Source organism: Ciconia boyciana, chromosome 8 (genome assembly GCF_034638445.1).
Source record: "Ciconia boyciana chromosome 8, ASM3463844v1, whole genome shotgun sequence".
Taxonomy (NCBI): Eukaryota; Metazoa; Chordata; class Aves; order Ciconiiformes; family Ciconiidae; genus Ciconia; species Ciconia boyciana.
Window position 1 is genome coordinate 24094702 of NC_132941.1, and position 27191 is coordinate 24121892.

A 27191-nucleotide genomic window follows, 5' to 3' on the forward strand; every position below is an offset into this window, starting at 1 on the left:
AGCAGTTACTACTGCTTCGCTTTTTAACCTTCTGTTCTTGAAATTCTCTTCATCCTTTCTGCATTTCATCAGCTGAATGGGTATGGTGGCAGACTTCAACTCCATCCTTTAGCTGGTCACGTACTCCAAGCACAAACACTGGCAAATTGCACCTGACTTCTGTGATAGCTTTTGACAGCAAAGGACTTAATTTTATTCTTGGCTCAAGCAACAAGCTGTCGACTGTGTGCTTGAGTGCGTGTGAAGTGGCTTGTGCTTCAGTCTGTTTACAGTGATGTGAAAACCTTTTCATGTATTCTGACCTTGTAGAAATCAGGATTGAAAAGCTGCAGGTTCTCAGGAAGATGTTGTTTTCTCATGTGGGTAGGATGATGCTGGTGGCTGCACTGTACCCCTGTTTGTGTGGTGTTTCTGCACATCGGCCAGCTTAAATGTCATACAGCAGGATTGCCTGCTCCCTCCTCAGAGCCAGGAGCCCTTCCTGCACTATATGTTCCTCTGTCAGAAACTAAGCAGGGAAAGGTGTATATATAATTAAATCTCCCAGCCTTAGTCCTGTCATGGTGAAGATCCTGAGCTGGAAAAAGAATGGTAGGGTGTTAAAATTGCTGTGTGTTTTCTTATGCCTCAAAAAGTAGAAGTGCATGGTGGGAGGGGAAGGCACCTGTGGGTTAGAAGACCCCAGCTATGTGTGTGGGGATGTGGGCCCCCTTAAGAGATATTTCTTTCGATGCAGATGTGGAATTTCCAAGCGATTATCCCTCAGGGTGCCTCCTAGGCTGTGTGGACGTGACCGATTGTTTACTGCAAGAGCAATTTAATGAGCAGGTGAGTACAGCAAATAAACCTGATGAGCTTGCATTAGCCAGCAAACTTTTAAAGTAGTGTAACTCACCTCCATGAGGTGCTCTAGTGAAGACATTGAATGGAGATTTTAGACTGTGTTGAGAGAAGACAGAACTACTACATGGTCTTGTATGGCTAGAAAGAGAATGTGCCGAGAAAATGCATTTCAGCAATGGTGGAAGGGAGCGGTGGACTAATACAGCCTAAATCCATCATCAGCCTCTTTGGCAGTGAGGTAGTTTGGTTGAAACTAGTTTCTCACATACTCTGAAACTCGTTTTAAACAGGCATGAGTCCTTATTAATTAAACCAACACTAGCTTCAGAGACTCTGCTGCATGGGCTCATGACAACTGTTGCTTCCCTTGCTGCGTGGACAGATGTACACCAGGATGCTGTGGCTGTAGTGGACTGTGGAAGACAGGAACCTGACACACATTAATGTTGTATTTCTGGTTTTCATCCTCATTTGGCAAACTTGGGAGCTTACATCTTACCTCGATGTGACTTCTGAAGCACTGATTGTTTCTTTTGAAACTTCATGGGGTCCTAATAGAACAAATTGCTCCAAGTTTTGCCCAGCCAGGCCACAATTCGTTGCTGCCTCTAGGTATAACTATGCTGATCTTCCCACCTCAGGGAGGACTCTGGATTAGCAAGGGTCAAATACCTATTTGGCTGCTTTTGGAGCACAGCAAACAACTCCCTGAGCACAGCCAGCAGACTTTGCAGTTATTGCAGTGATTTGTGTGGCAGAGGACGTGAAGGGGTCTGGAAAGTCAAGACAGCGTGGAAACGTGGAAAACTGCAGCAATGGTGCTGATGTGCCATGGGACCTTGTCCCTGGCCCTATGGTACCAGCAGGATCAACTACTCTAGTATAAGAGAGGGTAGCTTGGCCTGAGCAGAGACATCTAGGTCCATAGCTGCTGGAACTGCCTGGTACTTATTCCTAGAGCTGGAGGTCGTAGTGACCTCACTGGTGAGAGTTGTACTCTGGTTGGGCCACTGAGTCACCAGGATAAGGAGCTGTGGGAGGAGGTGAGCACCCTTCCACCAGGGATGATGGACAGGAGAGCCACAGGGTCTTCACAGAGACCCTGCAGAGAGGATATCCAAAGCCCCTAGATACAGGGAAGGAGGGACAGCTGGAGATGCAAGTGGACCAAGACTCCCAGGGGAGTCAAGGGAGGTTTGAGTGGCCTTTGCTGAATGAGGCAGGTGATTTGGTAACCAGGGACACAGATAAGGTTGAGGTACTGAGGACTTCTTTGCCTCAGGCTTCTCCAACAAGATTTCCCAGAGATCTTGTGCCTAGAGGCAGGGTTCAAGGAGGAGAGGGATGACCTGTAGTGAAGGGAGATTGAATCAGGAGTCTTTTGAGAAATCTCAACCCATGCAAGTCAATGGGTGCTGATAGTGTGCATCCAAATGTCCTGAGAGCGTTGGCAGATGTCTTTGTGAGGCCACTCTTACCTTGGAAGGGTTATGGAGATCAGGAGAGGACCCTGATAACTGCAGAAACGTGACTATTGCATCTATCTTTAAAAAGGGAAGGAAGGGTGATCCTGGACACTTCAGGCCAGTCAGTTTCACTTTGGTCTCTGGGAAATTCATAGAGCGATTCCTCTTGGAAGCCAATTTTGGACACATGGAGAAGGAGGATGTTGGGAATAGCCAGTTTGGATTCACCTAGGGGTAAAATCATGCTTGACTAACCTGACTACCTTCTATGATCCAATAGTTAGAGTGGTGAATATCTTTTACTTTATATTTAGCAAGGCTTTTAGCCTGGTCTCCTACAGCATGCATGTATCCAAGATGAGTCATTATGGTCTGGGTAGGTGGACTTCTGGGCTTGACAGCTGTCTGGGTCATCAGGCTTCAAAGTGCAGTGGTGGTTGCCTTGGAGGCTGGTTACAGGTGGTGTTCCTCAGGGCTTTTTCCTGGAACGTCTCCTGTTTAATACATTTAGCAATGACCTGGAGGGGGAGATGGAGTGCCCCACAATGCGTTTTCAAATGCTTTTTGGGGGAGCAGTGGGTATGCTCAGCAGCAGGGCTGCCATTCGGAGGAACCTCGACAGACTGGAGGAAAGGGCTGGCAAGATATTCCTGAAGGCCCAATGGCAAATCCTGCACCTGCGGTGGACTAACTCCCTGTGTCGGTGCTGGGGAGTGGCTCTGCTGAAGAGGCACTGGGGATCTTGGCAGCCAGTGAGCTGAACGGGAGCCCTGGCAGCAAGGAGGGCTGGCGGCATGATAGCCCAGTATGGCCAGTAGAAGTGATTATTCCTCTCTGCTCAGCATTGGTTAAACCACATCTGGAATACTGTGGTCACAAAAAAGATGTTGATAAACTGGAGTGAGTCCAGTGAGGCCCCCAAGGTGGTTGGGGGCTGGAGCACGTGCCCTGTGAAGAGAGGCAGAGGAAGAAGAGAGACTTTCCACTTCCTGCAAGGAGATTATAGAGAGACAGAGCCAGGCTCTTTGCTGATGTACATGGCAGGAGGATGAGAGACAAGGGTCGTAAATTGAAAGGGAAAGGTTCAGTGTGACTTAAGAAAAAAAATTCCCCATGAGGATAGCCAAGCACTGGAGCAGGCATTGCCCAGAGGGATTGTGCAGTCTCCACCCGTGAAGATGATTTCAAGACTCAACAGGACAAAGCCGTGAGCAACTTAGCCTGAATTCAGTGTTGACCTTACTTTAATCGGGAGGTTGGACTAGGGACCTCCTGAGGTCTGAGTCTGTGATGCTATGACTGAATCCATGCCCAAAATCTGGAGCAGTGGCTTTCCTTGGGGTGTGTTTTATTAACTTACAAAGCCTGCACTTAGTACCAAGCACAACATGGCTATTCTTGATGCTGTTTCATGCCTAGTCACTCCGCTGCCCCTTGTACAAGTCAGGTTTGATTTGATGGGAATCACCAGACCATGTAGGGCTTGATAGTGAACCAAGACCATCTTGTGAGATGGAATAAATGGATTCCTTGGGATGGAGGAGGAGGACACATCAGGCTGATGGGCATCTTCTTGCCATGAAGAGCTGGAGAGGCATCAGCAGCTGGGGCTGTTTCTCATGAAGTGCTCTTCTGGCTTTCCCAAACCCTGTCAGGTTTATCAGGAGAGAGAGATGCCTGGAAATTAGATATGAAGAGAGTATTTCTGGTGAGGTTGTACCTCTTAGTTGCGGGCGGAGTGGGGAGAGGTTGGAATACGAGCAGCAGAGGGAGCTTTGGGACTGGAATACAACGAAATCTGCAGGAGTGTTTGGCCTTGTATGGGAGCAAGCCTTGGGAGAGAGAAGAGGAAAGGACACTGGAGCCAGTGTAGGTTTTTTTTTTCCTGTAGCAGCCGCTGATTTACAGTTTGGTTTTAAATGGAGAATCACGTCCTCCTCCTTTGGTGGAAAAATATGTCCTGGTCTCTCACAAGTACTTTTCTCTCCCTAACAATTCCCCCTCTTCCTTTGTGGATATGTTCTTCAGGCATTGGTAAAATGGCTGTGGCTGCTTCTTACAATCTGGAAACTGAGCTGTAGGTAACTAGCTTTTAATCTTCCCATAGAGGAGCCTCACAATTAGCTATGTTCTCTATACATTCCTCCCAGTTTGCTGGCACCACTTGGCCACAGAGACGGCTGGAGGAAGAGTAGTGCATTCCAGTAGCACTGTTGTCAGACCTATAGGCAAGAGATTTACCTCTCTTCTCAATGCCACGATGCCACGGCATTTCCCACTTTATATGGCTTTTTGTTGCTCCTATATTACAAACTATTTATAGTTCCCAATTTGTTGCCTTTTTACAGTGGTTTTGTCCATTTTTTTCCCAGGCTCGCTTAATGCAGTGTTCATTTCCCTAGCTTGTAAGATTGAATTCGGAGATCTGAGCATCCTTCTGAAGCTGGTTTATGAGGAAATGTATGTTTCTGTGGACTATCATGAGCAGCAAGTGCATCTGAAGGAAGCTGAGATTAATTTAATTGCAAATGCTGGCAAGATGAAAAAGTGTGCAGCACCAGCTCAGAAATCTGAGTTGGATCTCGCTGGGAGGCGGAAATCTGTGTTGCTCATGCTGATGATTCAGCCCAGGTTCATCAGCAACCGGCACCAAAGCCACTTGTTAGCAGTGTAATCCAGCCATTTCTTGGTGTACCAAGACTCCTCCTCGCTTCAGGGGGAGAGGGAAAAGAAGATGATGTGTTTTCGCCACTTATGGCATGCAAAAACCATTGAATATTTTCTAAAGATCTGCAGTATATTAGCAAGTCAGGTAATCTGATGCAGCAGCAGAGACCTCTCGGAGGTGAAGCCACTGCAGAGCTCTTTTCAGGCACTGTGCTTTGACTCACTCTCCTCCTCTTCACTAACTTGTATTTGAAGCTTCTGCATTTTCTGGACAAAATCATTTCACAAGTGCAGGGCAAGCCACATTTGCAGATTATACTCACCACCCAAAGATGAAATAGGTCCCTGTCTTGCTCATTGTCTTTTGATGGTGGCCCTGCCTTTTTCACGAGTCGCGGAAGTTTGTTTTGACTCTTGTGACCATTTGTTCCCACAGGCTCTTCTTGGTCTGTCCCTCCTGGGACTTTTCTATTATTTCTCAGTCCTTTTGATGCTGTCACCCACTCCCTATTTAGTACCATCTGCAGATTTATATTTCCTTGCTGTTTGCATTGTCTCTCAGGTTGCTAATGTAGATGTTAGTGGCACCCTGCTGGTATTTTTCTATCATTATCCTTAATTTTTTTTTTTTCTCTTGTGCTCAAAAAACAAAGTCAAGCAACAATGTCCTGTTTTGCTGGATGTTGCACTAGTGGACTCAGACCAAGTCCCTGCCCCAAGAGCTTGCATTATTATTAGGGACTGGTTATTTATCTGCATTATTACTGGACATGTAAGTCTGGCCTTGCGTAACACCTTCAGAGGGGTCAGTCTTGTGGGTCTGCCTTATGTACAGTATTTGAAGACTGATTGACATTGTTGAAGTGGTTTGCAGATCTGCAAGGCCACATGAGAATTAATGACAGAACAGGATCTTGCATCCAATAGCTGGCAGGGAGCAGAGGAAGAGCAGAGAAGAGATGTCCTTGTGATTAAAATCAGCATCACGTCAGATGACATTGCCCTAATCCCAGTTGTGCTGCTAATCGCATCAACTAGTTAGATCCGTTCCTCTGGGTCTCTTTCCCACGTGAAAAATAAAGCAGTGCTTCCCCATCAAAGGTTATATACACCTAATTTTACTGCTCAAAGTTGCGATCTTTGGATTGAAGCTGCTCTAGGAGCAGAAGTTGTTATCAGGTAGGAAAGTCCACCCCAGGTACCAAGTGCCACCTGCTTTGTTTGCAGGGGACTGAAGCAAAAACTGCTTTCTGAATTCAGCCCGGCTACTGAGGGCAAGTGGTTGGCTGGTGGCAGGACGTCCCTCTGCGTGGCTCTTAAATATCAGTATTTTCAGTTGAGCTTTGCACATCTTATGCCTGAGGAGCATGTTCTGAGCTCGTTTCCTTCTCTTCGTGGCAGCCACCCAAAAAGCCTTGGTTGAGAGCAGAATGATCCCTTTGTTATGTTTTTCGGCACTAAAGGTGACTTGGAAACTTTTTTTTCCCTCAGTCAAGATGTGAGCGTTGACGACGGCTTTTACTTGTTCCAGGGCTGATGTCACCAACACCTTGAGCAGAGCAAGGAGCTGCCTTTCTTTTCCTGCATGAGGTGGTGGTGACTTCAGCAGTGCTCACTGGGGAAACACGGGATGGTGCAGGCAGGGCTTGGCAAGAGTCTAAAGCAAGCAGGGAACTATTTACATTTATGCCATTGTAATGTGCTCTGAAGTCCATGTTCATTTTGCTAATGGCTTTGATCTGAGAGACTATTACTTTAACTGGAAAAAGAACATTTCCGCTGCTGCTATTTTAGTAGTTGATAGGTGTGTTTGGACTTATTTTGAATGCAAGCGCGCACACATGCTGATATATAGATGTAGCTATTATCTTGGGTTGAAATATTGGGTAATTATGTTTGACGGGAGTAAAGTGTGTATTTTTCATTTCTAGGCGATCACTTAGTGTCCTAAATCTGCACAAGGGAGCATGTCTAAGCTATTTTTGTGCCATGAGATTGAAACTATCATTTAAATAGGCTCCATCTTTCTGTCTCAGGAAATTTGCATTTAATCTCTTGTCCTTCTCTTCCCTCCCTGGTGAAAATAACAGCAAAAAAAAAAGAGACTTGGGCACCAAGCATACAGGGCTTGCTTTATATTCTCAAACAGGCGTGAAGAAGAAGGGTAGAAAATTTCTAAATTTACACTCCAGAAGGTGCCTGTTTAGATTATGTCCAAATAAAGGAACAATAGCCTGCTGGTCATGTTTTCCTAAGAAATAAGTTAATGAGGGGGAGAAACAAAAGCGTACACATTGATGTCTACTTTGAAGAACAGTGTAAATACGTAGAGAGTTTTTATGAGGACCTTCTCCCCGAAGCCCAGGTTTCCTAGTGCAGGCTCTGAATAAGACAAATGCTCGTTTGTGCCATGCTGTGGCTGTCCTGGCGCCTTCGCTCACCCCCCACCAATGGGATATTTGCCTTCTCGATCCTGAGTCTTAGTTATTGCACCTCTACCAATGAGTGATTTTTAGCAGGGTTTTGAAGGCTAGATCAGATATACCTTCTTCTGCAGCAATCTAGGTGGCTGTTAATGATTGCAACCAACAAAAGGACTTTGACCTTTACAGGTCCCTGAATTCTCCTAAGCTGAATTTGTCTTTTGCATGTAGCCTGATGCCAGATCAGGAGGTATTAGGCATTAGTCTGGCTTGCAGGGACCTACAGGTGATGCATCTCTTTATTCAGTTTCTCACTGCATAAAGCCCCCCTGGTTCATGGTTCTAGGAGCAGAGCAGGCATGCAGCTGGTTTGGATTATAGACAGTAAGAGATGGGGGAGTTTTTCCTTATGTGAGGTGCTTTGGTTTTCATCAGAGACTCTTCTAAGGCTCCAGCTGCCTTGAATAAGACAGCAGGTTTACTGAGGCCACTGCTCAGTCTGTTAAGATGAAGAAGAGATTGTCACTTGATGACGATTAATTTAGGAATGCATTAACATGCCAAAGAAATCGAATGATAGAGGCTAGCTTGCCCTCTCCTCTGGTTTCCTGGACCCTAGGGAAAAAATGAAGCCAAGGCTGAAGCATATGACTTAATTAGTGATGACTGTGGACTTAGCTTCTGCTACCATTTCAGCAAAGTAGTCAGTGATCTGGGATTTTTTTTTCTCCTTTCAGGTGTGGTCACTGATACTTGCTGCCTTCTTGGTGTTTGGTTTTTATTTAATCTTGAAACCAAAGCTTAGATGAAATTGACCTCGAGCCTGGCTGCTGCTCAGGTGCCTCATGCCCTCTCCGTCTGGTTGTAGCTTCACGAGGTTGAGCCATGACCGCCATTTAGGTGGTGACCCCAAATGACAGGCGAGCTGGCAGCTACAGAATATAACCATCGCAGTAAATGTATGAGTGCCCAAGGACTACACTTGCTTAAGCTTTCTTCGGCGTGCTGTCAATTTCATAACTCTGAACAGATTGGTTGCTCAGATGCATATCCTGGTTCTGCCATGCATTGGGCTATGAGAAATCCCATCACGTTGGTGGGATTGAATCAATAGCTGGAAGCAGCTGCCGACGTCATGCCTCCTCGGGGAGTAGCAGCAAGGGTCAGCACAGGGAGTGGCTGCTGCCGAAGTAAACCAGGGCAGGGACGCAGATGCCTTATCTGCGCAGGGCTGTATTCACCAAAGTTAGGTTTTTTTCAAAGTTCAGCTGATATCCATCACCTGCTGCGCTCAGCTGCACTGTTTTTACCCCTTTGCTTTGCAACTCTGATTTATGAAACGACTTTATGAAGCTACTTGAAAATGTCTGGCTGTAGCAGGGTACAGGCGTTCTGATCTCCTTGAGCAGAAGCAGGTGCTCTGGTTTCCCCTTGTCTCGTCCTCCCCGTTGCCTCTTTCCTCCTCCTTGCCAGCTTTCATCTGACAGCATGGGTGGTGGGGCTGCATTGCAGCTGAGGTTAGCCCTGCCTCCGCTGTCCCTTGGCACAGGAGGATGAAAATGGCTCTTTCAGCTGAGCCTAGTGCACTGCCGAATATTTTTCCAAGTCCACCCAGTTTCCCCTGACAGTCGTCAGGCACTCTATAAACATCGCAAGCCCTTCTTGCGCTAGTTATAGGGTTTTACTATGGGTCGGTGTTTTCTCAGGCTGGCATTTGAGCCACAGAAGGGTGTTGGTGGCTGTAGGTTCTGTGACGCCGGTTCAGGGAGAGCGGGGGAGAGGGATGCAGTGTGCCTGTTTGCCGGCACTGCTGAGTCCTCCAGGTCTCTCTGCGGACTGGAGCCCTGGCAGACTGCTCAGCATTTTACAAACCTGAGTGCGCCAGCACGAGTTTGAGTATTAAATCTACATTTCAAAGTCCTGTTGTTATGTTTTAATTGCTTCCCCTGCCCTTTGAATCAAAGTACAGCTTGCAGTGTAGGAACACGATGAGAGCTGGGCTTGAGGCTGGGAGGCAAAGAACACGCACCGGATGGATCAGACTGGCTGGGGGAAGGATCCTGTGGCGATCCCAGCCTGCTGTGTCTGGATGAGCTAAGCATGCGAGGGGCAGAGCAGGCAAGGACTGACAGGCATCATCAGAAGAAGGGGAAAGGAAGGCAGGCTAGCAAAATTCCTTGTGGATCCTCATGAAGGGAGCCTATGCCAGCACATGATCTGCCAGCAGCAGATGTAAGCTCTCAAAAACAGCGGGGAGGATGTTGACTGCAACAATGCATCAAGGCTGTGGTTTGTAACCTCAATAGTAAGGCAGTTAACTTTTTTTTTAACAAAGACATTTTGATTGCCAAATCCATAACCATTAGCAGCTGTGGTTTTGAGCTGTTCCTTCCTCACACGTTGCAGTCTAGACCTGACAGGCTTTCAAACAAAAGTTTGGCTGCTGGCTTTTTTTTGTGTTTCTTTGCGATCCTGCTTCTTTTTCTTTTTTTCCTGTTCTGTTGATTTGGATTGAATGTCGGTGTGTATCCATTTTCTAACCCAGCCTCCACAGAGTGGCTCCTCTGCATCCATGTGGTCTTCTGTGGCCAAGAGCAGCATGTAGAGTTCCTCGGATGCATGTTCACAAGGCTGCAGTACTGGATATTTCTGCCTCAGGCTAGAAAATTTCCAACTAGAAAGTTGGATCTGCTTTGGGGTTTCTGTTTAGGAAAATGTTATGTTTCTCATGGGCGAAAAGCCTGGTTGGCTGTGCTAAGGCAAAGGGAACGGGTCCTTAAAAGATGATGCCTGAAAACATGTTCAAAGTTGAAAGTGTGATGGAAGACCGCGTCATGAGGGAGATCAAACCTCAAAATGAAGTGCTTGGTGCTCTGCAAGCTCTTTCCAAAACTGGAGGTTTGAGTCAGGAGAAGGTGACACAGAGCAGCAGCAAACCTGGATCTCCTGGCTCAGGTGATGGCTCCTGTTGCCAGTCAGGTGTTACCTTTGGGTGAACGTGCCCTGGAATACTTCAGGGTAAAGGCTGGGTTGGGAGATTGGCTAGATAATCCCCAAAAGTGAACGTCCATGTAAAGAGGTGGTGGAGACTACCGCTGTTAGAACAACAGACAGGGAAACGATGCTTCAACACCACTCTCCTTGGAAAAGCGACAAGGATGGATGCTGTTTGGGCACAGCAGTTCTTGAAGCCTGGTCCTACAGATTGCGAGAAGGGTGGGATTTTTTTTTTTCCCTCTTGAATTTAATTCCCTCTTGATATTAAATAACTCCTACCTGCAGACGGGCCGCAGAGCTGATAACTGAGCTTCAAGCACTGGATCAGTTCTGGCTGCAGCTATACCTGGGCAGCTCCACAGGGTATCTGTGGGCAGGAACCGGGGTTATTGCTGGTGGTGCCCAAACTGGAATCGGGGAGTTTGCAGCACCCACAACCAGATAAGGATAATCTCTCTCATTTTTGAGGGTTCCATTTCTCCTGCATCCATATGTCCATGTTGCAGGTGCTGCAAATGCCTCTCTTTGGCTGCGGCACCCCTGTCGCTCGCCAGAGACTCCTGACTTTCTTCTCTCCTTTGCAAACCACTAAAGAAACATTTTCTAGCTGGATGGTGAGCAATTTCCCTCTGGAGAGGAGGAGAAAATGGCTGTTTAGTAGTTAATTACCTGTTACGTTAGTCTGACAGCTATGAAGCTTATGAGGCGTGAAAGAAGAGCGGATCCGCCTTTCCCACAAATCACCAAGAAAACAGGGTGAAGGAAGTTGCGCCTGGCTTCTGGGGGGATGCTTCGCATCCTGCTCCTCTCCCTTGCACGTGGCCAAGGGGCTTCTCATAACGCCGGGGAGCGTGTTTTTGGCTGCTGGGGAAAGCAGATTTATTGCCACTGCTGGTTACAGCAGCCCTGCTCTTTCGGAGGGGACGCCGTCTCTGCCAAAATTATTTTTTTTTTTTCCTCTTTGAATACATTTTACGGTGAGCTCTCTTGCCAACACATGGGCTCCACTTGCTTTTGTTCTTTCCAAACAGTGTTGCTTTCCAGCGCTGCCTCTTTTATTTCGAAGCTCTTAGAGAGGAGCGGGGAAATGAAGGCTGGAGCTGGTGTCCTGGCCCAGTGCTGCCTGGCAGAGTGACCTGTATTTCCCCTGTTGTTCACCGAGGAGGCACGCCAGAAAAATTATTCAACCCTTTCCATTATTAACCTTGCAGAACATCTAAACCACCTCCTCACCGTTTGGTGCCAGTGCCCCAAGGGCACCCTCCGGCAGCTGTAAGATGGGAGAGGATGGTGGTGACCTGCTGAAGGACTACAGGTTCCAGCGTGCAATTCTCTGCTGTGCTCTGGCTAACCAGGCTGTGCGCTGGGGCCGGGCGATCACATGCTTGATGGGCAAGAAGAGTGGAGGAGAGCTCAGGCTGCGTTGCAGGGCTCTGTAGGCCACCCTGTGTAAAAGGCCGGGGCTATTCCCAGCCGGTGTTAGCATTTGGTCTCTTGCACTGCATTTGCTTGTCTCCTTTTGTGTCTGGAGACCTTAATGAGAGGGAAAGATGCTCTTGAAAGGTCACTAATGAAGCTGCCGGGGGAGCGTTTTGGCTTTGTGCTGCTCAGAGCTGCTGCTCCGTTGCACGCAGTGCCTTTGTTCCTTCGTCGGATGCACCGGAGCAGAGCTCATCTCGTTAGTGATGGTTTGGCTCTCCCCCGACACATTTTCCTTCGGCTCTTTCAATTCTCCTGCCTTCGGTTCAGGGCACTCAGGTTCAAGCGAATGCAGCTTATTGGGGAGGGGTGAAGAAGGGCTCGGGTCAGCCCTTCTCCATGTTTTTTTTTTTCCATTGCTGAGATGGAATCGGAATGAGCTAAGGGTCCTGAACCCCGCATTGTTACCAGTGATGCTGGGTGAGCCTGCGTGGCACCCGCGTCCCGCTGTAGGCTTTACCCAAATTGGGGAAAAAAAGTATTTACTTTAACAGATTGGGGGGTGTGCGTGTGTGAAATTAGTAGGATTTTTTTTTTTTCCCTCAAATGTCAGAGAAGGTGGGTTTGTGTCTCTGCTGGCTCCAGGCTGGCTTGTCCCCTCCTTTGCTCTTTTGCTGTGGGCTGTGGAGTGGGGAGGCTGGGCAGCCCTGCTGCTGTTTCTGGTGGTGACGAGCTGGTGATGGGAGATGTGAAAACAAAGTTTTCACAAAGGGAACATTCATTAGCAGTTATCGCTGCTTGCAGCTTGATTGGGGTGGCTGTTGGGGACATCTGATAGCCACTTAATGTATGTTCAAAGCACCAGCTCCAGCGAGAGGGCAAATCTGGTGGCTGGTTTTTGGAGGAGCCCAGCACTCGGCTCCCTTTTCTAGCTTCTACTCAGATGCTACGTTTAACCTTGAGCTCTTTCTGCATGTGTTAGGCTGCCTTGAGATCTGCTTCTCCCCCCCACTAATCTCTTCACAGCTAGGATCTTACAAACCTGTTAGCAGCAAATTGAAGCCCGACTGGTGTGGTCGCAGAGATGGGATGAGCAAGGAGGGTGGTCGTTGCGCAGACGTGGGTGTATGGAGAACGTACGTGGGATTTTCGACTGTGCAAAACAGTGGGCTGGAGCAGCAGTTGGTAAGCTGTGCCGGCTGTTTGCAGCCCACAGAGCCCACCATCCTCCCAACTGCCTCGTCGCAAGCCCGCTACAAGGTGGCAAAAGGTCTGAAAGGAGGCTGAATCACTTTTTTTACACTGTAGTTACATTGCATAACCCCTCTCTTTCCAGCTTTCCTGCTCATCTGCAGGATTGGAGGAGGGTGGGTTTTCTCCTTCTTGAGGGACAACCTGGCCTCTGGACTTCATTTGTTGTAGAGAGCCTTTTTAGCCACCTTATCCTAAATGCTGAGTTGGTTCCCAGTAGAGGCAATGTCAAAGCCTGGAGTACTGGCACCTGTCTTATTTACCATCAAGATTATGACTATGAGTGCCACTGAAATTAAGAAGGAACATCCCCCATCAGACTCCTGGTGGGTTTGATTCTTGGTATCTTGTAGAGAGGGAGTGTGGTTTTCCTCAAAATTGACCTTTTATTTTAAAAATTGCTGTTGCAGATCCTCTTGACTAGGGATATGCTCTGTCCTCTCTCTCTGACACACCAGATGTGGCTTTTGGGCTTTTACTACAAACCTCAGGTTTGCTGAAGTGCTGATGGGCAATGGCCGCTGTCTGTGGGTCTAGTTGTTAGGAGATGGAGAACAAATTTACTTCCAAACTTACTGCATTGCAGATTGTAGAGTGACTCGACTTACCTCTTACAGCAGAAACATTGAGAAATGAGTTTTCTACTTGTTAGATACTTGGGCAGTTTTGGAAAATGTTATGGAGATGATTGTGTTTGGTATCTTGGTGGCAGTGTCTCTGCTGAGAGTGTAAGTCAGCTGTGTAGTTGCCAATAGGAGAGGCATCTTTGGCATGGGGCAGGTAGCTACTGATGTCCCAGTGCTGAGCTAAGCTGCAGAAAGCCATAGAGGTGGAGGAGTGCTGCCGTTCAGCCACACTGTCTGCCTTGATCCTGTTGATGACAAGACAAGATAGTGTAGATACAGTCTGTAGGTGTCTACAGGTGACGTTGCTCATGGTGATCATGCGTGACGTTGAGAACGAGCGCCGTTTAGCGTATTGCATAGCAACAGGGAGAGATTTTGGGTAGGAAATAGTAACAGCTCCAGGGACCTCTAGGAATGAGGTCCACGGAGGTGGTTTCTAAACAGGTTAAATATTGACAGCTTGTTACAGGTGCACTGGGGAGAGGCTGTGCTCTTGGTCCTGGTGATGTGTCGTGTGGCAAAAGAATATCTCACTGTTTCTCTGTTCAGGTTGTAGGCAGTGGTTTCACAAGGTACAGCGGGCATGTCTAACCTCTCACTGCTCTCTGAGAGAAGTCTTGGTTCGTACCAGCTCCCAGCCACGGGCCTCTGCCATTCACCCGCTTCACCAGACCCTTCTTTTGAGCAGTTCAGCCCATTAACCTAATAGAAAACTGACTTTGCCCAAACCCTCCCTAAATTTCTGCAGGGGGAATGAGTTGAATTGACTTGTGGAAGGGAGTGAGTGAGGTAGAGGGGATCCTGGCCATTAGGTTGGCTCAGCATCTTGTGAGGGCTCAGGATCTTGCAGGAGCTCAGCCCCATCTTTTCCACCTGGGAGCATCTTGTCTCTAGGCAGAGGAAAGGGTTACACCTTTTCTCAGCTCTGGCAGGCAGGAATGTTCTGCTTTTGTTGTTCACCAGGATGGGTTAAGAGGTTTCTGGGGCAGGTACAATAGGAAGCCTTAAATGTAGGGGCTCTGCGAGGGGCTCTTTCCCCGCCTCCTGGGAATGAGGTACCAGAGGAAGGACCAAGGCTTTTAAAACGCAGGACATGGGCAGATTTGGCACGAGTACAGAAACATACCCTGGGGGTGAAGATGAAAGGCTGTGTCGTGGAAGCGTAAACCCGAGTTGCAGCTGTGGCATCCGCCTCGGCCTTGGCATTGGATTGAGCCAGAAGCTTTTGGAGCTGAAGGTTTGATCCTGGTTTCGGATGAAAGCTGTCAGTGGAGAAACAATCCTGGCTGTTGCTTTTGCTGCTGATGCCTGGGTACCAGTTATGGGAGATATAGTCCCTGTGTGAGGGTCTGTGAGATATGCATGAAGGGGGACATGGTGATGTCCAGGTCCACCTAGGAGATGGTGGCTGAGGAGATTTGGGAAGCAGCTGTACTCCAGGCAGCAAGACCTCTATGGCACACTGGTCCCAGACGCACAACTTGGCTGAAGAAGCCATTGGCTGAACCATGTGTAGTAGAGCGGGGATGGACCACCTCTGCGACCAGGTCTGGATGGTGGCTTATGCCCCACTGCTTTATGGTGTGACCTTTGGAGGCCATGCTAGTGTGGGAGCTGCTGGGTGAGTCAGGTCCTCTGGCTATGGAGGGGCCACCAGTCACCCCGTGATGCTGAGAGCAATAAAGCAGCGCCAGCATTTCGTACTCACCAGGCATTGGCCAGGGATATTCACATTGGCTTTCTAACCTTCCAAGATCCTCCTTCCCTGCAGATGGGAAATGAAAATCCTTGGCATTGGCATGGAGCAGTGGAAGCAAGTCAAGTAAGGTGGCTCAGCCAAAACAAAAAAAAAAGGAAGAAACCTCTCCAACCCCAGATCGGTACAGCAGGGCATCTGCATGTGATGCAGATCAGTGCGGCTCTTTCTCCCCTGGCGCAGGTATTGTACAGGGCAGCTAAGTGCACGTACGTCTCTCTCTTGCTTGGTGAACAGCTCTTACACGCTGTTGTAAGATGAGAGGGGTTGGAAACGCTTTGCCCGGTTGATCCAATCCCAGTGTCAGGCTTCTGTAAATCTCCCCTAACCGCTGGCAATGCTGCCAAACCCTGCTACAGCACAGGGAAAGTGGGTTGCTCCCTGCTCCCCTCTCCATGCCCAGCTGTTCCAGGGCAAATCCAAACTCATCTTGGCAGGTCGGTGAGAGCTTTTCAAACACTCAGCCTAGGAGTCATTTGTTAGTAACAAATGGGGGATTTGCCAGGACACGCTGCTCCATCTGGTCTGGCATCCTGTCCCCTACAGCAGCCTTGACGGATCTGCTTGAGGAAGGCAGGGGAGCAAAAAAAAAGATGACAGTTTTCCCATGGAAGGAAAACCACTTCTGCACTCTCTTTGAACTGGGTTTCCTGGGCTGGAGCACCTTCGTGGCATGCCCTCGCCTCTGCATCTGTCAGTGCAAGGTCTGCAGCTAATGGAGAATCTGATGGTTGGTATATACATTTTTTAATTACTGTTTTCCATGTCACTTCTGAACACCAGTGAGGCTGAGCTGCATCCAGACAGGACTTTGGTGCACTTCCCTCGCTGAGTGGGGTTTTTTTTCTCCTTTTTCCTGCATGGTTAATGAGAGAAACAATCTGTTTTATGCTCTTCCTATAAAATTCCCCCATGTCTCCATTGCAGTGAAATCTCTCCGTAGACTCTGTACACAGAGCCAGCCCTGCATGGAGGTGGCCGGCTTCTCCAAGCCATCGACCTGGCATGTTGCAAGTGGTTTTTCTACCACTCACCCTTTAGATGCAGACTAATCTCAAGGGCTGCATGTCCCACAACAAGATGGTGCGCGCTTTCTAAATCTCAAAGCCCTTGTGTTTGTACCGAGCTTTGTGGGGAAGAGATGGGAATGTATCCGTAGCTGGGACAGCTGCCACACTAGAAGTCGTGGCCACCCTTCTGGTGGTCATAATCTTGTTGGGTTGGCCAGGCTGTTTCAGTTGAGGTGCTGATGTGCCATCCACAACTGGCTGGGGTTTGGTGGGGATTCCCGCATCCCTAGTCAGCTGAATCTGGGAATGCTTTGGATGAAAATCAATCCCATGCTTGTCCCAGTGCAAAGCAGGCAGTGAGCAGGCAAGCTTGGGAGGGCGGGGCCCCCAGCCGCCTCTGTATCAACACCTCATGCTTTAGATCAGCTTAAGCCAAGTGTGAAACCACACCTTTTAGGTGGCAAAACACAGGTCAGTGCTGAAGGGGGCTGAAAAGGGTTAGGGAGCACACAGGGAAGCGGCTTGGTGAGCAGATCTGAAAAGGGAGCAAGCTCTGGCAGAGGCGCAGTGAGAAAAGGCTTAGCGAGGGGCTCACTGGTTAAGACCCAGACCGCAATTGTTTGGTTTTTTGGATCTTTTTTTTTTTCATTAAAAGTTCTTGAACTTGTTTAGTCTGAGCTGCTACAGCCTAGATATAACCCATCTCTTAAATAACAATTTATCTGCTCCTGACTGCCGAGCTCCTTTCATACCTGCGGCAGTTGCTCTGACTCAGGTTTTGTGTTTGTGTCTGTGTTTCGCAGTATCCAGATCTGAGCCAGGAGTCTGGGTCTCCATTTGTCTTTATCTGTGCTAATCCCCAGGAGATGGTTGTGAAGTTCCCCATCAAAGGAAAACCCAAAATCTGTAAGTAGTAAAGTTTCCACAGATGCCCCCCTTGGCCTTTCGTGCCTGCTCTCATCACCACTTCTGATTGCCTTTGCCATATGAGTTCGCAACCTTTGCCCTGTGCTCTTTGATCTGTAGGTGTTTGTTTAATGACTTGAATACATCTGTACTTTTTTTTTATATCTTTGGTTCCCCTTTCCCCAGATGTTGCTTCCTTCCAAATACATGCCTCTTCCTGCCTCTGCAAACACTCGGGAGTCAAAGAGCGCTCATGTCTGCAGCTGATCCACTTCTGGCATCAGCCTGGGTCAGGATATGAGCCAGTGCGGCGATGCTCAGGCAGATCTGTGCTAGCTCCTTGCTTGCGGTTCAGAATTGCCCTCTTGCCTGTGAGGATCGTGAGGGCTTGAAGCAGCAAGAGCTGCAGGGCCAGATGGATGTTCTCCATCCGCAGGCCAGCAGGTTGGGATGTCCTGGCAGAGCTTGCAGGGAAGTGCCGCAGCATCTGTCCACGCTCCGCTTGCCAGTGTCATTAGTCCCTTTTATAAGCCACCAGCCCCTCTGCAGGCTGCCAGTTATTCCTGCCCACTGCCATAAAAAGGATGGAGGAGGGATGCAGCAGCTGGGGAGCCTGCAGTCAGCTCCATCCTTATTAGCAGCCTCCCCACCACACAGCTTGGGGAAGGCACCGTACATGCTTTCAGGGGATGTGAAAAATTAATTTGACGGGCTAAAAGCAGCATAAGCAGAAATAGTCTTGGCTGTTTGTTTAGTAGAGCTGATGTCTGGGTTTTCCTTCTCGTTTGCAGCGTGGTTCTCTGGGAGTAGTTATCTAGCGGCGCAGAGGCAGCAGGATTTCTCAGGACTGGTTAATGAGGGCTTTTGAAGCACACTGTAGGGTTATTTTTGTTGTTTTTGAGATTCCCCAACCCCCCCCCTGCTCAGAGAACCACTGTTCTCCCATGGCTTTGGTCTCTCCCTGGGCATTGGGGGTATTCCTGCCCTGCTGGGGTATGGAGCAGGGCAAAATGATTTGGTTTCTTCCCTGCCTTTTGTAGCAACATCTGGGAGGGTGCGTTCAGCTGATGGCACCAAATGATGCTTGGTGAGCTGCAGTGCTCGGCTCTCTCTAGCAGCACCATCCTCCCACAGGGACGGGTCTTTCCCAGTGCACCAGTGAGCAGGCAGGGCTGTGCCGAGTTATTTAGGATGCAAACATCTTTGCTGTGGTAGAACAGCCTCGTCGCTGTCGTGTGCTGGAGCAGCTGCTGCATCCTTTCCCCCCCCCCCCCCCCCCCCTTGTTTTAACGTCTCCTTGCTCTCATACAGGCTCTCTCATGCCCCTTCACTGCCACATCTGCCTCCATCCGGCCACAGTTAGGAGGAGAGCTGCTGGCGGTGGCTGAAGTTCGCCTTCATGGTGTGAGTGGCCAGCTTCTGCATGTCTGCCTCGCTGGGTGCAGGCGCTGCTGGTTCCTTCCCCATCTGTCACATCGTCTCCTTTGTGTTGTGACACTTTCCTGCTTGGAGAAGGATCAGTCTAACAGCCTGGAAGGAAGCTGGCTGTGCTGGTGGCTGCCTGCGCTGCCCGTTCATGCGGCTGGCCCTGCCTTTCCTGCCTCCCATGCCGACAGGAGTTGTCATGAGAGCAGCGGTGGGGGAGACTGTGGAGTTGCATGTTCCCCTTCCTGGAGGGGACATTGTCCATCTGGGTGATATTTGTGACAGCCTAGGGAAGGCTTTGACCTTTCATCGGGGTAAAGCGCTGTTTTAATAGGAGCTGGCATCATGTCCGAGGCAGTCAAAAGCTTAATTCTCCAAGCTGGAAGCAGAGCAGGGGGAAGGTGCTGGCTCACATCCCTACCTGAGCTCGCTGGCTGCCCTGGTCTCCTTGAAGCCTGGCTCAAGCCATGACAAAATGCCAGTTTGTTTTGTTGGGAAGCCAAGCCAGAGCAGTTTTCCTTGCCAGATAACAGCATGGGCCTCACCGTGATGACATCTGAATGCTTCTCCATTGCAAATTAGTTGTTTCTAGCAGCCTGGGGATGGGGGGAAAAAAAAAAACCTAACATAGCTTGAGTTTTGCTACCAGGTCTGTGTGGAAGGGATAGGCACTGTGTTTACATTGTGTTTGGGAGCATGGCTGTCCCCAAACATGTCCCCACTTAGTTTCAGCACATGAGGACAGAGCTCGGTGGTGGTTCTCATCGGAGATGTCCTTGAATCTGGGCAAAGCTTCCCTGAAGCCTCCCTCGAGCATCACTCAGAAACGTCCCTTCAACAGCTGACGGCTGGAAGAGCATGGACCAGTGGGCGAAGGGACACATGCGAGACGAGTCCTTTAAATCATTGACCGGAAAGAGAAGGGGACCCTGTGGTCCACAGGACTGTGGCCTTATTTTTAGCCTCTTCCTAAAGGTTACCCAGTGATGTTTTAATCTTTGCCAGCTGATAGAGCCGAGGAGCCTCCCAATTGCTTTTGGGGTCTGGGAGCAGGAGGCAGGCACGTTAAATATGAAGCTTACAGCCCTGGAGATGACACAGTGTTGGTGGTGGAGGACCAGAGCATGGAACAAGTGTGAACTCGCTGCCTTTCTTCTGCTCAAAACCCCATGGCTTGGCGACATGGTGGTCTGACACACTGCTTCTGGATAGTCTGGCCGTGCTGGCTCAGCTGTGTTGAGTGCTCATTGCTGCTTCCAGCCATTGCAAGGAGGGGGCTTCTTCCCCATCCTTAGGCAGGTGGGGAAAGTCTTCTCCCACACAGGGTGGCAGAGGGCATGGTGGATCTCCCAGACCTTGTAGGAGAGCATCTTACAAACTCTCAGGGAGTTTGGAAGGCTCAGCCATAGCTCAGGTTGAGAACACTGGAAACAGATGCTTCAGGTAATGCCCTATTTTGCCCTTTCGCTTGGCCTCAGTTTTAATTTTCTCATTTGTGATGGTGGAAGAGTTTTGCAGATGCCCTTTTGTGTCCCATGGGCTGCAAGTTGGTAACTGCTGCACCGAGACATTGGCAGCGTCTGGTTCCTGCTTCCAATTTCGACCCGACTCTAGCCATGTTTCAGTTTGCAGGCCTATGGCATGGTGACTTGCAAACCCTTGCTCACATTTTTTTGCACGTGTTATGGGTTTGGTAGATTGAACTTCCCTCTCAAGCTCAGGCAGGAGCAAGGCTGGCCCAAAACTCAAGCAGGAGGAGGAGGACCAGTGTCAGGGAGGCTGGGTTGTCCTGGTGGGACATCCTGAGCGAAGCAGTCTTGTAACCTGCCTCTCCTGGGAAAAGCATTGTCAGACTCTTCATTGAGCTGAAATTGAGAAGTTTTCTCGGTTTGAAGAGAAGGTGTTGGTCTCTGGCTGGTCTGGAGCCATTTTCTCTGGACAAATGCGTGCTTCTCACAGCACATGGGCATTTACCAGCAGTTTTTGGAGCAGTGGCCAAAGTGGGACTGTTTTGGAGCCTGGTGGATGTGATCCCCATCAGAGACAAGATCTGCTGTGTGCTGTAGCTGGGCTGGAGCAACGCAGCTCTCCCAGGGACTGCGTGGGCTGTGCTTCACCCATCGGGGTGACATCGGGCTTGAGTCCCTGGAGGGACGATACTGTGGGAACCAGATGAGGTGCCTGCCAGCTCTGGCTCCATCCACCTCACTGGGATTTCGCTGGGATGGGCTCTGTCTGTCCATCTCCTTGGGATCAAGCTCTGATCCCTTTGCTTCCCCTCCTGATGATGTGACCATGGTGGCTGCCCACGTCCCTCCTGAGGGATGCAAGGGGATGCTCCCCAGGGACTAGCTCTGCCCTCCCCAGCTCACTGCAGGCTCTGCAGTTTTTCCTGTTGGCTTCTGCAATGTGGTGGAGCCCTATCCCTGCTTCCAGCTACAAATAGAGACAGGTTGAGGCTGGCATTTGGAGGACAGGAAGACACAGGGGAGCAGGAGCAGGGAGGCGATTTCCCAGGGAGACATGGCATTAGAGGAGGTGACCGACACTGACTGACGGCAAAGCCTCTCTGGGAGGCTGGCTCTTTGCCATGCTGCTTCACTTAAGGTCACCTTCCCTTTCTTCCTCTCCCTTTTGGAGGAGGGAGCTTTGCCTGGGAGAGCCGGAACATCCTTGCCTTTTTATGGGCAGGGAGAGGGGAACGGGGATGCTCCTCTGAGGCAGTGTGTTGCCCACCCAGTTTGCTCGCTGTGGCTTCTTCTGCAGGAGTTGCTCAAATGCCATGTATTGGTGTCCTGCTTCTCTCCCAGGTGGGAAAGCAGAGCTGGCAGCAGAGTCACTGAGGGCTGTAAAAGACAAGGGAAGGCAGCATTTGCTCCGGGTCCCACTGGAGCAGCCGGTCATGGGTGCCTGGGCTCCCCAAGGTGCTGCCTGGTGGCAAAAGCAGCACGGCCCTCCCAGCTGGTGGCCTTGGAGGCCACCAACCTGGCGCTTGGCAGCACAGAGTGGTTGATCCCCGTCACATTGTATGCCCAATTGCATCATCGTCCCCAAGCTGAGGGTTTATTGTCCCCAAGCCCAGCTTTCCGCCATGCTGTGGAGAAACATGTCCCCAACACAGTGCTTGACGGTCCCCCATCTCCTTTGAACATGTCAACATGCATCCTGTGGGCGAGCGAAGGGATTGATTTCCCCTCCAGTAGCAGCAGGCGAGTGCTGGATGTTAATTTACTCTCCTCACTGAATTTCTCCTGCTCCGGCATCTCTTTGCTGCATCGGACACGCTTGCCCTCAGCTCCCCCGTGTCGTGCCTGCGGAGGGAAGCCATGGAGGCTGGAAACGCCTGGCTCCTCAAGCACAATAATTGAATATGACAGGAACACACTAACTAGGAGACCTCAGTGCCTCCAGCTGATTTGCATTGCAAATAGCATTTAAAAATAAAGAGTGATGAAGAGTGGGTTTTTTTGTTTTGTTTTTTTTAATCCCTTCTTTACAGGGAAGCTGGATACAAAGATCCATCAGGGAGCAAAGAAGGGACTAATGAAGCAGAAAGCAGTGGAGTGAGCCTTGAGGGAGCAGTGCCTCGTGTTCCCACAAAGCACCCGACTACCACCGAAGTGTGCCAGGATGGTCCTTGACTCTGGAAAGCAGGTGCAAGACAGATCTGAGAGCACTTTTAGGTATTGCTTTATCTGTTGTATTCCAAAAGCATTAAAAGAGATGTGTTTTCACTGAGCTCTCGCCCAACAGCCCATGCTTCCTGGGAAGTCACACGCTGCGGACAAGGGTGGGTGGGAGATGGAGCTTGATGGGATGGGATTCAACCAAGTGCTGGCATCTCCGCATCTCCTGTGAGTGCCGGATCCCAGGAGAGCGGCCAGCCCAGCTCCATTCGTCTCGGCAGGCAGGAGGTAGCTCCATACTGGCTTTGGCAGCATCTCCCTCCCTAAAATGTGCCTCGAGGTCTTTTGGCTGGATGGGGTCAGACACATTGCAGTGCTGGCCTCGCAGGAGAAGGGCGAGAAATGGGGGATGAGGGGGATGGCTTCCAGCCACTGGAGAGCCCAAGCCCTGTTGAGTATGTGCTTGGGGATGCAGGGGACTTGGGGTGAGAGGTGGGCTCTGTTCCTGCTCGGAGGCTTTCTGCTCGCGGGATCATGCCCTTATGGCTCTGGCATTGCCGGGAAGTGCCCAGCCTTACATCTCTCTCTCCTGATTTGTATCAAAGCAGCAGCCACCCTGCAAAAGCTGACCCCCCCCTCCAACAGCTGTGTGCATGAGTTAAAAACCCCCTCTGCCTTATGAATAAGATTAATTTCTCCTTTAATCCTTCATATTCAGCATCTCCCTGCATTACTGTGTCTGTGCTCATTACACATTTGTGTTCACTGGGCTGTGAGCCTTTCGTGCCATGTTGCTCCAGGCTCTGCCTTGCCATCGTCTAAGCATTCCTTGTTCCCTGGAGCCCACCCTGCTCTGGAGGGGATTGAGCAACCCCCAAGCACTACCAGCATCCCTCCTCCTCCCTGGGGACATGGCAGGGAGCAGAGCAGGGCTGTGGGCTTAGCTGCTTGCTGTGGTCACTGGTTGCAGGTTGTCACAGCCCTCCGCCTCTGTTCCTGTTGCTACCCCATCAGAGAGGAGGAGGGTGTGAAGCCTTCGTGCCAGCTGCCTGCCCACCCTGAAGCTCAGTAGCTGAACATAAAAGAGGAGTCTTCTGCCTCCTCTTTCATGGGATCTCCAGGATGGTGGAGATTGTGGATCTGGGGATTCAATGCCCACCCATGTCATTCCTCATTTGGAAAAACACTCATGGGTGTTTCATGTCTGAGTTGCCTGAGCTTGGCACAGGGGTTATGGTATGGGAGTTGCTATTTGGCATGGCAGAGGGAGATGGGCTTCTCCTGCTTCCTTCCTCCTCTGGCTGCGTCCCCCCCATCCACCAGCCTGTGCCTGTCCCTGTCCCTGATGTCCCACCAGTATGGTCCCAATCAGCTGTGCTGGGACTCCTGGTGACTTCCCTGACCTGTTTCTCTTCTTGTATCATGGAGGTTCTCCTCTCTTGGGTGGATGTGTCTCGAGAGTGAGGGGAAATGTCTGTGGTGCCTGTAGGAGAGGAGCTGGAGAGGGATGGGGGGCTTGGGGTGGCATCCCGTGGTCCTGGTGCCATGGGGTGAAGGAGGCAGGAGAGGACTTGGCCTTGGTGGCTGGGTGGGAGAGGCCAGACATAGAGGTTGCTTTGCCTGAGCTGCCTGCAGCTCCCTGGAGCACCTCTCCTAGAGGTGCAAGGGATTGACCCTCAAGCAGCCAGCCTGAAGGCAGCACTTGTGGGATGAAGGTGAGGGAGATACTCTTCCAGACAGAAGACAGGTGCACGGAGAAGGAGCATCCAGTTATGTGGTGGACAGCGTCTTTCACAAAACATCACTGATGTCTCTGCTGCCCTGCCCTGCACCTCACTGGCATGGCCTGGGGGTGAGTGGAATGCTCGGGACACCAAGCACCTGGCATGGTGAAGCACCCAAGGAAGATGTGCCTAGCACCAAGGAAGATGTGCCTGGGTTCCATGTGCTGCAGCCCTGGGGTTTCCAGCTACTGCTCCTTATCCCAGGAGTGCAGCACTGTCGGACAAGGCCGTGACAGAGTGGGATCTTGTACCTTCCCCATGGGACAAGAGGACTGCAGGGCTCACGTCCTGCTTATCACACATAATGCCTGTCAAAAGCCCCATCTCAGGGGCACTGCTTCCTGGGATGGATCACCCACCCCATACCTAAACCAGGCTTTTAATACGAGCCTGTGATTTGGCTTCATATTAAATCAGATCTATCTCCTGCGCCCACCTCCATGAGAGCGGCAGCTGCTCTTTGTCACCTTCCTGTCCTTTATGTTGCTTACAGCTCACATCTGCATGTCACCTGAAATTTTCATCCCCAAGGATTTCACATTCTCCACCAGTCGTCAGTAAAATCCATTGAGTCCCATGGGGCTAGTGGTTCCAGAGCTGGGGCTCCAGCAGCCCTGGGCAGGCTGGATCATGGGTACGGCAAAATGCGTCATTGGAGGGATGCTGAGATTGTTTCCAATGAAGCTGCCTGGCAGTGTTTTTGTTTTCCTCCTGTATTAATTACATCATTTATGGTTTTGCCAGGAAATGAGCAGGCTGATGCACTGACCCATCCCTGGTTCTGCATTCCTGGCAGGAGATGGTTTTCCCACCCTCGGGAGCATCACTCCTGGTCCAGGATGTGCTAAAAATCGGCACCAAATGCCCAGAATGCCTTTTACCCAATCTTTTAAAAAATTTTGGTAAAATCCAACCTGAATTTGTTAATTGGTGCCCACCAGCATTGGGTTTGTGCCATGCAAGGACAGTTTCTCCTCTTCATCATGCTAAGGAAGAATTTCTCCTCTTAATCTCTTTTGGGCTAAATGAATGTTCTTCTGAACCCTCTCTTCCTGCTGCTTTAAACCTCTTCTGGCTTCCCTCCCACCTGCCACAACCCCAAAAGCCAGAGAAACAGGGAGATGGCACCCAAAACCCTGCCCTTCATGGCATCCCACCTCCTTCACCAGGGTCTCACATTGTCCTCGTTCGGGGGCAAAAAGCATGGGAAGAAATTGGCGTCCCCTTCGGTGTCCTCCTGAAACCGGGCTGGAGGAGAAGACCCACCATCCCCAGGGATGGTGGCACCTCTCTGGGCTGGGATGCCCCACACTGGAACCCGGGTGGGGGGATGGAGGTGGTGGTCCCCGCTCCATCACTTTCGCTGCAGGACCGTGTCCTGGCTCTGAGCTTGGCGCTGCCGGGTTGCCAAGCTTGGATCGTGCATCCCATCTTCCATCGGCACAGCTTGCCACGCCGGTTTGCCTTGCTGAGGGCCAGCCGCTCCTGTGCTGGGCTGGTTTTGGAGTGTGCTGGAGGCAGGGCTGGGACACCCCCTGCTGAGAAGAGCTGAAATTTCCTCACCGGCCGGCACGGGGACGGTGCTTTGGGGTCGGGACCAGAGGGTTTAGGAGACCTGCCACCTCCTGGGGACGAGGAGGGCTGGGGATCTGGGTGCTTTTGGGAAGGAAGATGCTCTTTCTGTCCAGCACCTATCTGGGAAGGAAAAATGACCGCGTGGGGCATGACGTCGTGGATTTTTGGGGTGGATGCGGGTACCCCAGGGCGCATCCTGGGTGATGACTCCCTCCTGCCCGCTCCCGGCAGGTCTTTCTGAGCGGTACCCTGCCCGACAACCAGCCTGAGCGGTTTTGTGCTGGCTCAGTGAGCTGAACCGGTAGCCGGTGCTGATGCTGGCATGCCCAAAAGCACAGCCGTTGGGGGACCATGCCGGGTAGGGGGGCTCATACGACACCCCTCAGCGTGTAAAACACCCCCAAAAATTTGCCCCCCCTTTCCGAGGTGACACCGCGGCGGCTCCGACTCCGCAGGGGGGAAAACACTCCGCTCCGGTCTTTGCCCGCCGCTCATGCCCCCGGCTCCCGATCTCGATCCGGTCTCCGCATTTTCTGGCCGCGGCTGCCGGGCCCTGGCGCCCTCTTTGTGCGGGTCTCGCCGTGCTGTCTTTTCCTCCCCGCCGGGGGTGGCGCTCTCTGCCCTCCCGCTCCGAACTCCACCTTCCGGGTTTTGCGTCGCGCCCGCGCCACCCCGCTCCGGGTGCCGGTCGGGTTCCGGCTCCGGACTGCCGCGTCCCCGCCGAGCCGAGCGGAGCCGAGCGGAGCCGAGCGCCCGCCCCGCCCCGCCCCGCCCCGCCAGGCGGACACCGGCGCGGCCTGCGCGGCGCGGCCCACAGGCGCGGGCGGCATGGCGGCCCCGGCGGCCGGCCCCTAGCTGCCGGCGGAGCGGAGGAGCGGCCAGGCGGCCCCATGGAGGAGACTTAGGGCCGCCTGGGACGGGAGCGGAGCCGGGTGAGTCCGGGCCCGCCCGGCCCCGCGGCGCTCCGCCGGGGGGGGGTGGGGGGTGGGGTGGGGTGGTGTGTGTGTGTGTGTGTGTGTGTGTGTCTGTCTGTCGTGTCTGTGTCTGTGTGTGTGTGTGTCGGTTAGGGGTCCCCCGCGGCCGTTGGGCCTGGCCCCGGCTCCCCGCCAGTGACGGATGGGCTCGGGTCGTCGCCCCCCACCCCCGCGACCGTTGTGGCCCGGGTTCCCCGCCGGTGGCTGTTGAGGCCTTCCCCCACGGCCGTTGGTGCCTGGACTCCCCTCCCCGGTCCTTGAGGTTCCCTCCCCCGCCGGTTTAGGCCCTCTCCCGTGGCTGGGGGCCGTGGCCGTGGTCCGGGGACGTCCCTCCGTGACCGTTGGGACGGGGGTTGTGTGCGCCCCCCCGTGGCCGTTTAGGGACGGCCCCCAGGTATGGGGGCCTGTGGGGTTGGGTGCCCCCCTAGGGGTGCGGGGTCACC

General features: G+C 51.3%; 2 protein-coding genes across 6 annotated transcripts in view; both read left to right on the forward strand.

The window, feature by feature from the left end:
• TRIP4 (thyroid hormone receptor interactor 4) overlaps positions 1-22527 on the forward strand; it is a 34117-nt gene extending 11590 nt beyond the window's left edge. Inside the window, exons 11-13 of one of the 2 annotated variants that reach the window (XM_072870747.1) lie at positions 737-828; positions 17262-17364; positions 22289-22527. In XM_072870747.1, the coding sequence (XP_072726848.1) occupies positions 737-828; positions 17262-17364; positions 22289-22356 (263 nt within the window). In that variant the 3' untranslated portion in view covers positions 22357-22527. The remainder of the gene's footprint in view (positions 1-736; positions 829-17261; positions 17365-22288) is intronic. The other variant, XM_072870748.1, reaches the window with a different exon arrangement.
• Positions 22528-26451: 3924 nt separating this feature from the next.
• ZNF609 (zinc finger protein 609) overlaps positions 26452-27191 on the forward strand; it is a 74510-nt gene continuing 73770 nt past the window's right edge. For 2 of the 4 annotated variants that reach the window (XM_072869166.1, XM_072869165.1), the window contains exon 1: positions 26453-26706. The gene's annotated coding sequence lies outside the window, so the exon portion shown is untranslated. Of the gene's footprint in view, positions 26707-27191 lie in introns of all 4 variants that reach the window. The other 2 variants (XM_072869167.1, XM_072869168.1) reach the window with 2 other exon arrangements.